This window comes from Amblyraja radiata, chromosome 7 (genome assembly GCF_010909765.2).
Source record: "Amblyraja radiata isolate CabotCenter1 chromosome 7, sAmbRad1.1.pri, whole genome shotgun sequence".
NCBI lineage: Eukaryota > Metazoa > Chordata > Chondrichthyes > Rajiformes > Rajidae > Amblyraja > Amblyraja radiata.
Genome location: NC_045962.1, coordinates 55,123,871 through 55,141,767, shown reverse-complemented (window position 1 = coordinate 55,141,767; position 17,897 = coordinate 55,123,871). Strand labels below are relative to the sequence as shown.

Here is a 17,897-nt window from a genome sequence, read left to right as displayed (position 1 = left end):
GCTATGTAACCCACTCGTTCACATGGAGAACATGCAAACTCCATACAGATGGTATCTCCTGTCAAGGATGAACCTGGTTCGCTAGAGATTAGAGACAGCTGCACCACCTGTGATGCCATTGCAGACTGACCTTGGAACAATGGAAGACAGTGGTGACTGCCTCACAAGAGGCAGAAACATTTGTTCAGTTCAGAGAGGCATTTCTGCTTCCCTGTGCCACATTTATCTTTTATACTAACTAGCTGGATCTTCCAGGTCCAGGATTTGATGTAACGTTCACCACTCAACCTTTAAATGATAACATCAGTGGGTATTGCCTGGCTTGATACTAATCTGCCCTTCTTAAGCGAGGACAGCCTTTTTCCTACCCAAAGTAATTCATACTGAAGAACAGTATCAGTATCAAGGCACAGTTAGAATAGAAAGGAAACTGATTGGCTTCAGTTAGACCTTTAGATCCTCCAGACACAACAGAGAAGGATGTGAAGTTCCAGGGAGAATGCAGAAAAGATTTACTTGAGAGGTTCCAGGAATTAAGAATTTCAGTAATTAAGTTAAACTGGTGAAAACACATATTTATTTTATAATATTTTTTTTTTAAATCCATTTGCCAAATCAGCCAAATTTGTCATCATTAAATATTTAAGACAGCATAAGACCTATAGATCACAGGTCACCAAAATAATGCACTAGAGGTGAAGGAAATAGGGGCTCAATGAGGTAAGAAACAGAACAATTTGGGCTTTAATTATCAAAAGATTGGCAAATGCCAACGAGGATAGATGAGAAATAATGTTTCATGAAGCTGGGTTGTCCTGAACAGGGGTCACAGTTTCAAAGTACGCGGCTGTATTCAGGATTCAGATGAAAAGAAATGTCTTCAACAAAAGGGTTGACAACACATTGGGATTCTTACTCCAAGAACATTATTCCGTTACTGAGTATTTTCAGTGCACAGACTGCTAACAATGTTTCAGGTTTTAAGTGATATGCGGTTAAGACAGGAGAGATAACAGATCAGACATGATCTGTTTGAATGAGGAGGTGGTAAGAAGGGTCGAGTAGCCTACTCCTGATTCTAATTAGTGTTCTTCTGGAAATTGCTTGCTGTGATGTGGCCCGGCTAATCTCCCAATCCGGCCAATCTTCAGCCGCTCCCTAGTTTTGACAAAGGTCAATCGCTTATATCAGCACAGACAATGTGGGCCAAAGGGCCTGTTTCTGTGATGGACTGTTCCATATCCCATGTTCAATGTACTTACATTCAAAATAGTCCTAAATTGCCTAGGGCCTCATCCCAATGTAGAAATATGGAACATACAGTGTAAAGCCACTAAGGTTATTGGTAAAGAAGTGGAATTATGAGAACAAACTTAAGATGCAAGGATTCATTCCACCAATGCACATATAAGGATAAAGAGATGATCAATGTATGAAAATAATGAAGGGTCACAAATTCTGTGATAAGACATAATAAATTTAAAAAATATAACTGTGAAAATGATATCAGAAGCATATGTATCCCCTTCCCTCTCTACCCCCTCCCCCTCCCTCTCCACCCCCCTCTCTCGCCGAGCCTACGCAGTTGGGGTTTATGCGTGAGTGGATAGGGCGGGGAATGGGGTAAAAGGAGCGAATGATTAATATTAATATAATATCAAGAGGGGGGGTTAGTGTGTGTGTGTGTGGGGGGTGGTTAGTGTGTGTGTGTGTGTGACGCCGAATGCCAGCCCCCCCCCCCCCTCCCTCCCTCCCTCCCACAACTGGTCCCACTTGGTCTAGTTATCAATAAAACTGGGCAGAGTGGAATATAGTTATACCATAAAAATGTCAGTGTCTGCAGTATTATAACTGAACATTGGTATCTCAGAGGTGGAGATCCCTTAAGCAAGTATTCGTTAATTAATACAACTCAAATGTTAGCACACATATATACCCTTTTCATTTCCAAAGAAATTATAATTTACAACAAAAAAAAACTAATCAGATTGTTACAGTCAGCCCTAGCTAGCTACTAATCTCCAAAAAGACGGCATATCGGCAAAGTAGATTTGCCAAAGTCTGTTAAAATAACAGATGATGGAATGTCATACAAATGTTATATTGCACTGTAGGGTTTCAACTCAGAGACAGCCTGTGCATGTGATTTTTATTGGAAATAAAAGCTAATAAGTAGATCTCTATGTATTTTCTGAAATGCAAAAATGGAATCCCCAGAAAAACAGCGAAAGACATCTGATTAAATGAGGAATAAAATGAAGGCCTAAAGCCAGAATTACTGCCAATTAAATAAAATGATTGCCTCCAACATGTGCATAGACTGTTTATACAACTGACTCCCATCTGCCCAATACAGTACTTGGAATGAATTATTTGCTGTACAGTTAAACCAAAATTCTCACATTGCTCTCTTGATAAATCTCTATTTCCTAATCAAGAAAATGAGCACAGTAATCACTCTAAATCACAAAATGATGAGCAGTCCACTCATAGATAAATACTCAAGGCTAAACTGAACTTGCCACATTTCCCCAGCAGTTCTATTGCAGTCTTAGCTAACTGTCACAACAGTTGAGTCACACAGTAATGTAGAAACAGTGAGCCTACTTATTTGAACAGAAAGATATGAATGCAGGAGACAAAGGGAAATTTAATATTATTGAGACTTCGCTCAATTAATTGTGTGTTCCTTCATGTTTGTAATTATTTTTAAATATTTTGGGCAATAATTAATTTAATATTTTCTACTTCATAAAAATAAGATATTTTTAAAGAAGTGTTTAAATATTTTCCACAATTAAAAATCCTTCACAGGTTTGTGTTTCAGTGAAACTAGGGCATGGCTTAGTTGGCTGTCAAAGTTTGTTCAGCAGTTTTGAGGGTAAGGCTTTTCCTGTGAAATTAAAAAAAAAAAATCGGAAATAAAACCAGAAAATATTGGAAACCTCAGCAGGTCAGACAGCATTTGTAGAAAGAGAAACAGTCAACATTTCAGGCTGGGACACTTGATCCGCACTCGAGAAAACAAGTTAGTTTTAGATAGCAAAATAGGTGGGGATGGGTAGAATAATGGGCATTCTCCAATAGAGTGAGAACAAACATCTCAACCCCTGTAATTAATGCTGACCAAAGGAACGCAAGCTTGCAAAGTACTTTCTTTGCTATCATCTCTCTGTGTCGCCACTTTCTGGGATTTATTTATCTGTACACTGAGGTCTCTCTTTTCCGCAACATTCTTCACATAACAAAATGCAACACTTTGCAGTTGTCCAAAGAAAGTTCCACCTGCCATTCCTTCGTCCACTTCCCGAGTTCTCCGCAGAAACCTCAGACACCGAAAGTGGCGACACAGAATCTTCTTCACCGTCCATTACATCATAAAATATGGTGTAATCCGCAAACTTACAAAAGCTATTAACAACATTGTATTCCAGATCGTTAACATAGATGAAAAACAACAGTGGACTCAGCACCAATCCCAGTGGAACACCATTGGACACAGGCCTCTAAATTAAAGCAACCCTCCACTACCCTCTGACTCCTTAAATCAACCCAATTTAATATCCAATTGGCGAGCTCATCCAGGATCCAATGTGATCTAACGTGAGAAGAACTTTTTTCACACAGAGAGTGGTGAATCTCTGGAACTCCCTGCCACAAAGGGTAGTCGAGGCCAGTTCATTGGCTATATTTAAGAGGGAGTTAGATGTGGCCCTTGTGGCTAAGGGGATCAGAGGGTATGGAGAGAAGGCAGGTACGGGATACTGAGTTGGATGATCAGCCATGATCATATTGAATGGCGGTGCAGGCTCGAAGGGCCGAATGGCCTACTCCTGCACCTAATTTCTATGTTTCTATGTTTCTATGTTTCTAACCTTCCAGATTAGACTATCATCTAGACTCTCACTCAATCCAATGAGACAATGTCAACCTCGTTGCCCTTGTCAATTCTCATCTGCCCTTAAAAAACATCCATTTGTGAGACACAAATTTCCCATGCACAAAGCTATCTCTAATCAGAATTAAATTGAGTCCTGAAGGCTGCAATGTCCCAGTTAAAAGATGAGATACTGCTCCTCAGGCTTGCATTGAGCCTCATTATAACAGTGCAGAAGGCAACAGATAGCGAGGTCAGCGTGGGAGTAGAGCAGTGAATTCAAACGGCAGTCAACAGAAGCTCAGGGTTGTCCCTGTGGTCTTACTCCAAACATTCTGCAAACCAATCACTCAATATGTGTTTGGCGTCTCCAATGTAGAGTACCGTTTCTTTCCAAGAGAAGATATTATATCATACAAGATTCTGCAATCAGGCAGAACATTGCCATTTTGGATCGGGATGGCTTGGGACCAGCAAATCTGGAAGAAGACCTCTGCCTGTGTAACGGCAGCCAGCAGAAACAGCTTGCCATGGCCGGCCACTTCTACACACACATTTTGCTTGTATAATGAGCCAGTATTAATTAAGAAATTAATTAGTCTAACAAAACGAAAAAGTGAGTTATTTCTAATTGCATACTTGGAAATGGAAATAAGAGATAATGATTTAATCTGTTCTAATTTTGTTAAAGCAGTCAGTATATATGTCACAGAACTAAAAATCCCTTTACTAATACTTGCATGAACAAATAATGCTAAACAACGTTGTGGTACATACTCTGAAGGAAACCATATTTCCTAGTGGAGAATTAGGATTGCAGTGCTCCACAACTTTCTCTGTCCCACAATCTATTTGACTGCACATTACTTAACTTTTACAAACAAACAATCTGGTGAAGGAACTCAGCAGGTCAAACAGCACCTGCGGAGGGAAATGGACAGTCGACATTTCAAGTCGGGACCCATTATCTGGAGTGGAATCATTAAACTTTTGCTGAAAGAAGAAAATGACTTTTGATTGCCGTCAGCATTCACTCAGCTGTAAATAATGTTTCTGTCTTGAAGGACCACGTACGATCTTCATTGATCTTCAGAATTCACGGAGTCTGGATACCCCATACAACAGCTAATCTCTGAGCCTTATCCAATGGTTGCCCAACCATATCTTACTCAAACCAATGTATATCAGTGTTTTGTTAAAAAACAAATTGTGACATTTCAGCTGTACTTTTTAATGGACTGCAATCGTTACATGAAATTTTGGCAGTTTGAATAATATTATTTTTAATGTAATATTGAATGCATTTGCAGACCGATTGTGGTGTATTTGGAAGAATTAAGCAAATATTCAAGTATTATGCAATACAATTATTAAAGCCTATTCAACGTTCAGATATATACCTGCCGAAGTTGGTCATTCAGGTAACAACAGATAACCTTGTCGTAGAGTTGTTTCTTCTCGTACATGAATTCACAGACTTGGTAACTGGAAAGAAAAATCTGTGATTACAATATAATACTTGGAAAATAACACTTGACCTACCCTCACCCTCCTCTCAGGATAACAGAGTCAGCTGAAAAGATATGGGAGTGATTCAAACTATTTCATTACCTTTCGTTTCCTCAGCCAGGGTCAATAAAGATAAATGAGCCAAACGAACTCCCTGATCTGAAACTATTATGGTTCTAAACCTATACTGATTTTCTGAGTGGGAGGAGAGGATGAATTAGTAAATAAGAACATTTGATTAAAGTTGTTCAAATATATACACACGCATCATCTACAACTTTTCAGTCATTTTGTCTCTAATAATAGAGAATACATTGCATTAATTACATAACTTCAAATAAGAAGGGCTCCATGTAATTGTAATCAATTACATTACCGACAGCATGCATTTCTGCACTTTATGTATTATTTGGTAAACCAGCATCTGAAGTTCCTAGTATCTACATTGCTGCATATTTGCTTTTAAACTATTGTACTTATAACTTCTCTGTTGTCATGGAAAGTCTTCAATGTGCTTGAAAATAGAAATAAAAGGTGTACCAGAATGCTGCCTGGATTAGGTAGTATTAGCCAAAAGCAGAGGTTGGACGAACTTGAATTGTATTATCTGGAATGTTGGAGGCTGAGGGTAGACCTGATAGAAGTACATCAAATTATGAGAGGCTAAAATTATAGGGTAGAAGGTCAGACCCTTTTTCCAAGGGTGGAAATATCAAACATTAGAGGGCATAGCTTTAAGGTAAGAGGGACAAAGTTTAAAGGAGATGTCTGGGGCATTTTCTTTTTACACAAATATAAAAATTTTACACATATGTTGGGTGCCTGGAACATATGATAATGGTGTTTCATTTAGGCATATGAATATGCAAGGAATAGAGGGATATAGATCATGTGCAGGCAGATGAGATTAATTTATCTTGACATTATATTTGGCACAAACATTGTAGACCGAAGGGCCTATTTCTGTGCAGTACGTTTATGTTCTATGAAATAATAATTTGGTTTCTTTTTGCACAGATTCTGCCTCATCAGCATTCATCTTCTTTCACTGAGATTTCCAGTATCCAGAGTATTGATTTTTACAGAACGATATCTATATGTCTTCTTTCCTCAGATTGAAATACTTAAATAATTATGTAAATTGAAATTAATGCACTCCAAATTCTGCAACCAAATGCTTGTTAATCTCTATGCTAACTTCGAAACACAATGGTTTGAGGTTGGATTAATTTACATGCAACCTGCAAAGTGAATACTTCGCAATTAGAACCCAGTGGGATGCTGCAAGGCTCGGTGCTGGGACCCCAGTTATTTACAATATATATTAACGATTAAGACAAGGGAATTAAATGTGACATCTCCAAGTTTGCGGATGACACAAAGCTGGGTGGCAGTGTGAGCTGCGAGGAGGATGCTATGAGGCTGCAGGGTGACTTGGATATGTTGGGTGAGTGGGCAGATGCAGTATAATGTGGATCAATGTGAGGATATCCAGTTTGGTGACAAGAACAGAAAGGCAGATTAATATCTGAATGGGTGCCAGATTAGGAAACTGAAGGTGCAACGAGACCTGGGTGTGCATGTACATCAGTCATTGAAAGAAAGCATGCAGGTACAGCAGGCAGTGAAGAAAGCTAATGGCATGTTGGTCTTCACAGCGAGAGGATTTGAGTATAGAAGCAAGGAGGTCCTACTGCAGTAGTACAGGGGCCTAGTGAGACCGCACCTGGAGTATTGTGTGCAGTTTAGGTCTCCTACTTTGAGGAAGGACATTCTTGCTATTGAGGGAGTGCAGCGTAGGTTCACCAGGTTAATTCCCGCGATGGCGGGACTGACGTATGATGAAAGAATGGGTCGACTGGCATTGTATTCACTGGAATTTAGAAGGATGAGAGGGATTTTTATAGAAACATATAACATTCTTAAAGGATTGGATAAGTTAGATGCAGGAAATTTTTCCCCGATGTTGGGGCAGTCCAGAACCAGGGGTCACAGTTTAAGTATAAGTGGTAGGCCATTTTGGACTGAGATGAGGAAAAACGTTTTCACCCAGTGAGTTGTGATTCCGTGGAATTCTCTGCCACAGAAGGCAGTGGTGGCCAATTCACTGGATGTTTTCAAGAGAGTTAGATTTAGCTCTTAGGGCTAAAGGAATCAAGGGATATGGGGAAAAAGCTGGAACGGGGTACTGATTTTAGATGATCAGCCATGATCATATTGAAAGGCCGAATAGCCTACTCCAGCACCTGTTTTTATATTTCACACTATCTCATGATGTTAAACTTTCTGAGCATTATTCTGAACCATAACATAACTGACCACTTGAATAATTCTGAGTCCTATACATTAGGTTTGGACATTACAAAAAAAACTTTTTTACATAGGAAATTTATTTTGGTAAAGGAACGAATATTGATAACTAGGACTAGCTTGAATTTAGAACTGTAAAAAATAGGGTGTTTATTTAGCTCTGGTAGATTTAAGTTTAATTGTATAATACTATTTGCTGTTTAGCACTGTGAATGAAAGTTGACTTTGCATCAAATGAAATGTGATAATTATCATTTTAAGATCATTTAATGTCACTCTGAAAAGTCAACAGGCCCTTTCTGGGAATGGTTACCAATCTCCCCTGTTCCAAGTGATCCCAAACCCTCTAATGCTTCGACATTCAGTGGCATCAAAACCCACCAAACTCATTTGACAAAAAGTAAATAGCAATTGGAAAGGATTAGAATTCTGTTCCATTACTAATTTCAGTCTACCTACAACTGCATCTTACTGTGCTTTACTACATAACAAAGAAGAAAACAGCTGAAACTAGGATGAAAACATAATTCAGAGATTCTCAATGTGATAAATGTAAAAGAAAAACAAAAATACTGTTGATGCTGGAAATCTGGAATAAAAATAGAAAATAGTGGAGACACTCGGCAGGTCAGGCAGCATCTGTGGAAAGAGATTCGGACAAAGAATCTGCGATCACAACCATTAATTGTTTCCCATTCCACAGATGCTCACTGACCCGCTGGATATTTCCAATGAGACCATTTTGTGATAAAGTACTGACTGAGAAGGAATTCCTTCATTTGTCTCAAAGCTGTGCTTAATTTATATGTCTAAACTCGTTCCCTTATCAATAGAAACATTTTAACATAAAACCAGGCAAGAGTGGTAATGCAAATATGCTCAAGACTGGAAATACATTCTTGTCCACATTGACCATTGATTTGTTATAGTCTAAGTGCTTTTTAGGTACTAATTGAGAAATCTATTGGTTGATACCCAGTAGTCATAAATTAAACTAAAAAATCTACCTACTTATTTTATACCGCTCTGAAGGAGACAGAAGGCACACTTTAGTCAAGACGTAGCTCATTTAATCCAGACGACAAAAAAGACAGAAGTTGGACATTTTGCAAGAGAGAATGAATAAAGGCAGTTTATTTCAACAGTTAGAGGATATGGTTTGCCGAGACATCCTTTTACATCCAAGAATTTGGAAAACCTCACACATATTCCTTTGACTTTAGGATACTACTGAAAAACAAATTTACCTTTTGAATTTTCAAGTGGATATAAATATCGTTCATTTGCAGCAAAATTATCAATCACAGACACAAAGCATATCTTTAAACAATACGAATTTCTTGCTTCAGCAACTGGATATAATTGAGTTGAAACCCTTAAACACAACTTACAATGCAGCTTTCTCTGCCATAGCAATCAGTCTGCACTCATCAAACTGTACAATTCCTCCAGCCTGAAGCAGCTCCAGAAGAACCTATGAATAAAATAAATCGTGTCATAAAAAAATACCACAGCAGATTACAATGCCCTCCATAATATTTGGGACAAAGACCCATCATTTATTCTGCCCATCTCCCCCCACATCTTCCCATCTCCCCCCCCATGTCTGCCTTCCGCAAAGACCGCTCCCTCCGTAACTCCCTTGTCAATTCTTCACTTCCCTCCCATACCACCCCCTCCCCGGGCACTTTCCCTTGCAACCGCAAGAGATGCAACACTTGTCCCTTTACCTCTCCCCTCGACTCCATTCAAGGACCCAAGCAGTCGTTCCAGGTGCGACAGAGGTTCACCTGCATATCTTCCAACCTCATCTATTGCATCCGCTGCTCTAGATGTCAGCTGATCTACATCGGTGAGATCAAGCGGAGGCTTGCCGATCGTTTCGCCGAACACCTCCGCTCGGTCCGCAATAACCAACCTGACCTCCCGGTGGCTCAGCACTTCAACTCCCCCTCCCATTCCATATCCGACCTCTCTGTCCTAGGTCTCCTCCATGGCCAGAGCAAGCAACACTGGAAATTGGAGGAACAGCACCTCATATTCCGCTTGGGGAGGGTGCATCCTGGGAGCAAGAACATTGAATTCTCCCAATTTTGTTAGCCCTTGCTGTCTCCTCCCCTTCCTCAGCCCTCGGGCTCCTCCTCCTCCTTTTTCCTTTCTTCTCACCGCCACCCCCCACCACCTCCCATCAGTCTGAAGAAGGGTTTTGGCTGGAAACGTTGCCTATTTCCTTCGCTCCATAGATGCTGCAGCACCCGCTGAATTTATCCAGCATTTTTGTGTACCATAATTTATTTATTTGCCTCTGTACTCCACAATTTGAGATTTGTAGTAGAAAAAAATCACATGCGGTTAAAGTGGACATTGTCAGATTTTAATAAAGGCCATTTTTATAATTTTGGTATCACCATGTAGAAATTACACCATGTTTATACATAGTCTCCCCCCCCCCCCCCCCCCCCCCCCCCCCCCCTCCCTTTTCAGGGCACCATAATGTTTGGGCCACAGCAATGTCATGTAAATGAAACTGGTCATGTTTAGTATTTTGTTGCATATCCTTTGCATGCAATGACTGCTTGAAGTCTGCGATTCATGGACATCACCAGTTGCTTATTGCCTGTTCTATCTGCTCAATGCCCTCAACAAAGCAACTAGAATTATCTTTTCAATATTAAATGCTTATAAATTAAGTTGTTGTGGTTCACAAAATAATTAAGGGATGTTAAGAGAATTTACACTATATTACTTTCAAGCTTCACATCCTGCTTCATTTAATCCTTCCTCCCCCCAATCCTGTTTTTAAGTAGAATTTTAAGATTAGGTAGCGTTCACCGATTTAACCTTTTTTGCATTTGGCACAACTGTTCAGGTGGCTGCAATGACTGGTGTTGACACTTCACAGCGAAATGCATCTCTGCATCAAACAGCTCTTTGGCATATCAAAATTTAACCTTGGGAATTAGAAATAGGAAAATGGGATTCTTGCAATCTAAATTATGCAATTATAACATCCGATTCTACATCCCAGCACATCAGGCCACTTTCACCTGTTGCCTCTCTGCATGTCGAGATTCATCGTCAGGGCTGCACAGGAACTCGAGAACCTAAAAGATTCAAAAATGTACATTTTTTAAGAAGTGGTTTAAAACTATTGCTTAAATAAAATAGTTGATCATTTTCCTTGCTTAAACTTATCCACCCCCATTTCTTATGCAATTCATTGCCTTTAGTTTTGGAGTAAACCAAAACAAAATTATTTGTCAGTGCCACTCTTAAACAGTAGCAAGGTACTTTGAGAATGAAAGGCACAGACTAAGGCACAGCTGTATTATTGGGTATTTTCTTATTCACATAACAGAGCAAATCAAGTCCTGAATTATTTTGTAGATAAAAGAATTTGAGTTTACAAGGTACAGCATGGAAACTGGCCCTTCTGCCTAGCGAGTCCATGCCAACCACTGACCACTCGTACACTAATGATCTACTACACTGGTACATTAGTACACTGTCCCGCTGAGTTAAAAAGTCTGAAGAAGAGTCTCGACCTGAAACGTCACCCATTCCTTCTCTCCAGAGATGCTGCCTGTCCCGCTGAGTTAAAAAGTCTAAAATCAACTTCACGACTAATTTCCATCCTGCAGTTAAATTCACTTGGACCATCTCCGACATCTCCCTACCATTTCTGGATCTCACCGTCTCCATCACAGGAGACAGACAATTGACCGACATCTATTACAAACCTACTGACTCCCATTGCTATCTAGACTACACTTCTTCTCACCTTGCTTCCTGTAAAGACTATCTCCTACTCCCAATTCCTCCGTCTATGCCGCATCTGCACCCAGAATGAGATTTTACATACTAGATCATCGGAGATGTCCTCATTCTTTAGGAAACGGGGGCTCCCCTCTTCCATTATAGATGAGGCTCTGACTGGGGTCTCCTCGATATCCTGCAGCTCCGCTCTTGCTCCCCCTCCCCCCATTGGCAACAAGGATAGAGTCCCCCTTGTCCTCACATTCCACTCCATCAGCCGTCGCATACAGCATATAATCCTCCAACATATTCCCCACCTCCAACGGGATCCCACTACTGGCCACATCTTCGCATCTCCACCCTTTCTGCTTTCCGCAGAGACTGTTCCCTTCGCAACTCCCTAGTCAACTCGTCCCTTCCCACCCAAATCACCCCCTCCACAGGTACAGGAGAAGCAACACCAGTTCCTTTACCTCCCCGCTCGACTCCATCTAAGGACCCCAACAGTCTTTTCAAGTGAGCAGAGGTTCACTTGCACCTCCTCCAACGTCATCTACTGTATCTCCTGTTCCAGGCGTCAACTTCTGTACATCGGCGAGACCAGGCGCAGGCTTGTCGATCGTTTCGCTAAACACCTCAGCTCAGTCCACCTTAACCTACCTGATCTCCCGGTTGCTCAGCACTTTAACTCCCCTCCCATTCCCAATCTGACCTTGTCAGTGAGGCCCAGTGCAAATTAGTGGAACGGCAGCTCATATTTCGCTTGGGTAGCTTACACCCTAGCGGTATGAACATTGAATTCTCCAACTTCAAATAGCCCTTGCTTTCCCTCTCTCTCCATCCCCTCCCCTTCCCAGTTCACCCACCAGTCTTACTGTCTCCGACTACATTCTATCTCTGTCCCGCCAACTCCCCTGACATCAGTCTAAAGAAGGGTCCCGACCCGAAACGTCACCCATTCCTTCTCTCCAGAGATGCTGCCTGTCCCGCTGAGTTACTCCAGCATTTTGTGTCTACACTCGTACACTAGTTCTATGTTATCTTACATTCATTGCTTGGGGTAATATATAGAGGTCAATTAACCTACAAACATGCACGTCTTTGGATGTGGAAGGAAACCGGGGGTCCTGCATAAAGCCAATGTGGTCACAGTGCGAACGTACAAACTCTGTACAGACAACACCTGTAATCAGGATTGAATCCGGATCTCTGGTGCTATGAGGCAGTAACTCTACCGCTGCACCACAGTGCCGCCCAAGGATAGACAATAGGATGGAGGAGATTGGAGCAGTCACTGGAAGTGTCATGAGAGCAGTCAGGGTTACCGTCGAGGAAGTACTGAAGGTACTGCCGTGTTCGAAGGTAGACAAATCTCCGGGGCCTAATCAGATATATTCGAGGACATTGCGGGAAACAAGAGAGGAAATTGCGGGTGCCCTGGTTGAAATTTATGAGTCGTCCTTAAATACAGGAGAGGTGCCAGAGGATTGGAAGGTGGTAAATGTTGTGCCTCTTTTCAAAAAGGGCTGCAGGTAAAATGCAGGGAACAATAGGCCGGTGAGCTTAAAATCTGTAGTCCATAAGTTACTGGAGAGTATTCTGAGGGATAGGATATACAGGTATTTGGATGGGCAAGGGCTGATTAGCGACAGTCAGCATGGCTTTGTACGTGGGAGGTTGTGTCTCACTAATCTGATTGATTTTTTTAAAGACGTGACCAAAAGGTTGATGAAGGCAGAGCTGTAGATGTTGTGTACATGTTCTTCAGTAAAGCGTTCGACAAAGTGCTGCATGGTGGGCTGCTATGGAAGGTTAAATCTCATGGGATCCATGGAGAGATAGTTGAATGGATAGCAAATTGGCTCCATGGCAGGAAACAGAGGGTGATGGTGGAAGGGTGCTTCTCAGAATAGAGGCCTGTGACTCGAGGTGTGCCACAGGGTTCAGTGCCGGGCCTGTTACTCTTTGTCATCTATATCAATGACTTGGATGAGAACATACAGGGCAAGATTAGCAAGTTTGCTGATGATACAAAAGTAAGTGGTTTTGCAGATAGTGAAGATGGTTATGAACGATTGCAGCAGGATCTGGATCGATTGGCCAGGTGGGTGGAGGAATGGTTGATGTAATTTAATACAGAAAGGTGTGAGGTGTTGCATTTTGGGACGTCAAACATGAGCAGGACCTCCACAGTAAATGGTAGCCCTATGGGTAGTGTTGTAGAACAGAGGGATCTAGGAGTACAAGCGCATGGTTCATTGAAGGTCGAGTCGCAGGTAGATAAGGTGGTCAAAAAGGCTTTTGGCTCTTTGGCCTTCATCAGTCACAGTATTGAGTATAGAAGTTGGGAGGTCATGTTGCAGTTGTGAAAAACGTTGGTGAGACCGCATTTAGAATATTGTGTTCAGTTATACACCATGTTATAGGAAAGATATTGTCAAGCTTGAAAGGGTTCAGAAAAGATTTACGAGGATGTTGCCAGGACTAGAGGGTATGAGCTATAAGGATAGGTTGAGCAGGCTAGGTCTCTATTCCATGGAGCGTAGGATGATGAGGGGAGATCTTATATACAAAATCATGAGAGGAATAGATCGGGTAGATGCAGTCTTTTACCCAGAGTAGGGGAATCGAGGACCAGAGGACATAGGTTCAAGGTGAAGGGGAAAAGATTTAATAGGAATCCAAGGGGTAACGTTTTCACACAGTGGATGCCAGAGGAGGTAGTTGAAGCTGGGACTATCCCATCGTTTAAGAAACAGTTGGACAGATACATGGATAGGACAGGTTTAGATGGTTATGGACCAAGAGCAGACTAGTGGGACTAGGGTAGTTGTTGGCTGGTGTACGTGAGTTTGGCCGATGGGCCTGTTTCCACACTGTATCACTCTATGACTAGGAAATATCTAACTTTGCATCCAGCCCTGAATCATCACACATTCTTAGAATAACTCACCTGGTCAAAAAGCATTCTATTGACAAAAAGTGTGTTGTCTGGTTTTGCTAGCTGTCTTGCCAGAAAGGTAAATAGACATCCAACCTGTGATGGAGTAAAGTCTGAATTCTCCACCATTACCTAAAAAAAAATTAAAGACAAAGAAATGTATTGTTAGGATGGAAATTTCTAATAAATATTTTCAGTGGAACCAACAAATGATATCTTCATACCACATATTCGTGTTTACTTACTGGAGAGAAGGGAAGAAGTTTTTCACTGTATTTCAGTATACGTGATAATAATAAACCAATACCAATAAGAATTACAACAGATTAAAATGAACCAAAATATTTGCAGATGTAGCTGCATATTGTAACATATAGTTGAAATAGAATTTCAGCTAAAATCTTCAAACCAAATCACCTAAAACCTCAATTGTGATTATTTACATTTTATAATCAAGCTCCCCTGCAGTTTTTTAGCTCAGTATCCTTGGCTATAGACGCCTAAATAGGCGTTAATATTTTAACAATCATTGAACAAAGCTCTTGTTCACATGCTTTGCTTAAAGTATAATTTTCATCATGATGATGGCAGCTCAGTGTGAAAAGATGGGAAAAAGTTATTGTTGTAGGTGTCCCAGAAATCGTTGAGAAGCATCCACCAGTACCTACAGGAACGTGTTGTATACACATAGACACCAAGATTGTGTTGATTGTTAAGTGTTTCTAAATATGCTTTCTACAAAACAAACAGCATAAATGTCGGGTTTCTTAAGGGCCTGTCCCACTTTACAAGGTAATTCAAGAGTTCTCCCGAGTTTTCCCCTGATTCGAACTCGGAGAATGTCCGTAGCGGGTCCGTAGGAGTTCGTGGATGTCTCGTAGTGGCTCGTACGAGTAAAAAGTAACCATTTTTTTCATCACAAGTATTTTTACCATTTAAATATACCCTTTAGAGTTCGTGATTCAACTGATGAAGCAACTTTGCCAATTTTTACAAGGAATCAAGCCAAGTCGGGTACATTTTCAATTGCACAAATACGGTGCAAATGAAAATTTTGCTTGCACCAGTATCACAGGCATACACTCAAAAAAAATGTATATACAAATTATTGGTAACTTAAATAAAAATCTAAACAAATTAAAAAATTTAAAGAATCTTAGATTTTTGCATTAAATAAAACATGACAAAACACAATCAGAAAAAATGCTAATCCGTGGTAATGCAGGAGGGCCGTAGTGTTCCATTGTCAAAATAGGATTAGCCTGATTGATGCAGGACAGCAACTGTTCCTGAACATGGCGGTGTGGGACCAAGTTTCTAAACACCCAGCCCAATGGTACCAATGACAAGAGGGGATGTCAGGAATGGTGGGGTTCCTTGTTAATAGATTCTGTCTATTTGAAGCAGCACCTCATGTAAATGCTTTCGATGGAGAGGAATGCTGTGTCCACAATGTAACATGATAAATTCATAACTCTCTGCAGACTCGCATTCCTGTGCATTGGAATTGCCATACAAGGCCATGATGTAATCATTCAGGAGTACAATACATTACAGTACATCTACAGACGTTTGTTACAATATTCACTGACATACTTCATCCCTTTAAACTTCAGAAAAAGTAGAGACGTTGGTGCACCTTCTTTATGATTACATAGTCATAAAAGCAATTAACACGGAAACAGGCACTTCGGCCAACTCATCCACGCTGAGCTAGATGCCAAGCTGGTCTCATTTACCTGTACCTGGCCCCATATCCTTTACATCAGACTTTAGAGATACAGCGTGAAAACAGACCCTTCAGCCCACCGAGTCCACGCTGACCAGTGATCACTTTGTACACTAGCACTATCCTATACATTAGGGATGATTTACCACTTACAGAAGTCAACCAACCTACAAACCTGTACCTTTTTGGAATGTTGGAGGAAACTGGAGCACCCGGAGAAAATACAAGCTGTCACAGGGAGAACGTACAGACTCCATACAGACAGCACCCATCGTCGGGATCAAACCAGGGTCTCTGGTGCCGTAGGTCAGCAACTCTACCACTGCGCCACTGTACCACCTGGTACAGTGCAGAGTGTAAAGTCAGTGAGATGGCATGTGCTGTTGACCTGTTATGGCTATAAGCAAATTGAAGCATTTCTAAGGCAGGAGTTGCTTCATGCCATAACCAACCTTCACAAAACACTTCATTATGATTGATACAAGTGCTACCAGATGCAACTCCTTAAGACAGGTCATCTTGTTCTTCCTGCACATCAGTGGGAACCTCAGGCTGCAGACGTGAGAGATGCAAGTGTCCTTCAATATTCCAGCAAGTTGGTCCGTACAGGTCTTTCGTACTTGGCCAGGACACTCTTTGTGGATTCACGCTCTTGAAGGATGCTCTGACATTTGCCTCAGTGGGATTTTGGTGGAAGCTCTCCAGTTACCCAAATGAGTGTATTGCACCATTACCAAAGATACTCCACTGCACCGAAGGCAGACTGCTGCACAACACCATCCGTAATGTAAACACATGTACTGCAGTTACTCCACAAGCCTTCTGCAACAGCATCTCCCAAAACACCATCTTGCCTGGATGGGCAAGGTAAGCAGATACACTGGGTTGTCACCACTGAAAATGTTCCTGCTAGAATGCAGAAGACCTTCCTGGAATGAGCAGTTACTGCTTCATCAATGGGTTGATACTCAAGATGTTCATATTAACAACACTGTGGAATCTTTTCACTAGTCCTGCAGCAGTCAAGGTGGAGGCTTCAGCCACATCCTTTCAGGTAGACTTCAGCAATAACCACATCCTATACCACTGTCAAAAGTTGCCAAGACTTTTTCCAAAAATCCTTACCTTAAGTAAGATGTCCACTATCCTCTGTTGATGTTCCACTGCTTGTTTGTCATTTCTGAAATCTTCAAACGTCTATTGAAAACAAGATACATTACTGAAACAGGCACTACACACCAAAGTGAATTCATAGAGGTTTCAAGAGAGTTTTGGAAAGGGTATAGAAGAGATTTACCAGGATGCTTTCTAGATGAACAGGTATTAGCTATACGGTTGGACAAACCTCTATTTCTCTGGAGCATCAGAGGCTGTGGGGAGACTTGGTAGAAGCATATAAAATTGAGGCATAGGTAGAGTAGACAATCAGAACCTTTTTCCCCGGGGTAGAAATGTTAATGATGAAAGGGCATAGCTTTAAGGTAAGAGGAGCAAAGATTAAAGGAGATGTGTGGGGTAATTTTATTTCCACACACAGAATGCTGTGTTTCTGGAAAGCTCTGTAAAAGCTTGGTGGAGGAGGATATGATAGAGGCGTTTAAGAGGATTTTGGATAGGCACATAAATATGCAAGGAATGGAGAGATATGGATCACATGCAGGCAGAGATTATTAGTTTGCCTTGTGGGCTACAGGTCCTGTTGAAGAGCTGTACAGTTCTATGTTCTACAATGCTGGGACATCAAAAACAGGTCCATAATGATAATTAATACTGCT

At 41.1% G+C, this 17,897-nt stretch overlaps 1 protein-coding gene across 5 annotated transcripts in view; it reads right to left on the bottom strand.

Annotated features, from left to right (window-relative positions):
• The window catches only part of vps8 (VPS8 subunit of CORVET complex), a 420,899-nt gene that overhangs the window by 288,132 nt on the left and 114,870 nt on the right, over window positions 1-17,897 (bottom strand). For all 5 annotated transcript variants that reach the window (XM_033024588.1, XM_033024585.1, XM_033024586.1 and 2 more), the window contains 5 exons: window positions 17,248-17,319; window positions 14,406-14,525; window positions 10,744-10,800; window positions 9,088-9,170; window positions 5,278-5,362 (listed from right to left, as the gene is read on the bottom strand). In XM_033024588.1, the coding sequence (XP_032880479.1) occupies window positions 5,278-5,362; window positions 9,088-9,170; window positions 10,744-10,800; window positions 14,406-14,525; window positions 17,248-17,319 (417 nt within the window). The remainder of the gene's footprint in view (window positions 1-5,277; window positions 5,363-9,087; window positions 9,171-10,743; window positions 10,801-14,405; window positions 14,526-17,247; window positions 17,320-17,897) is intronic.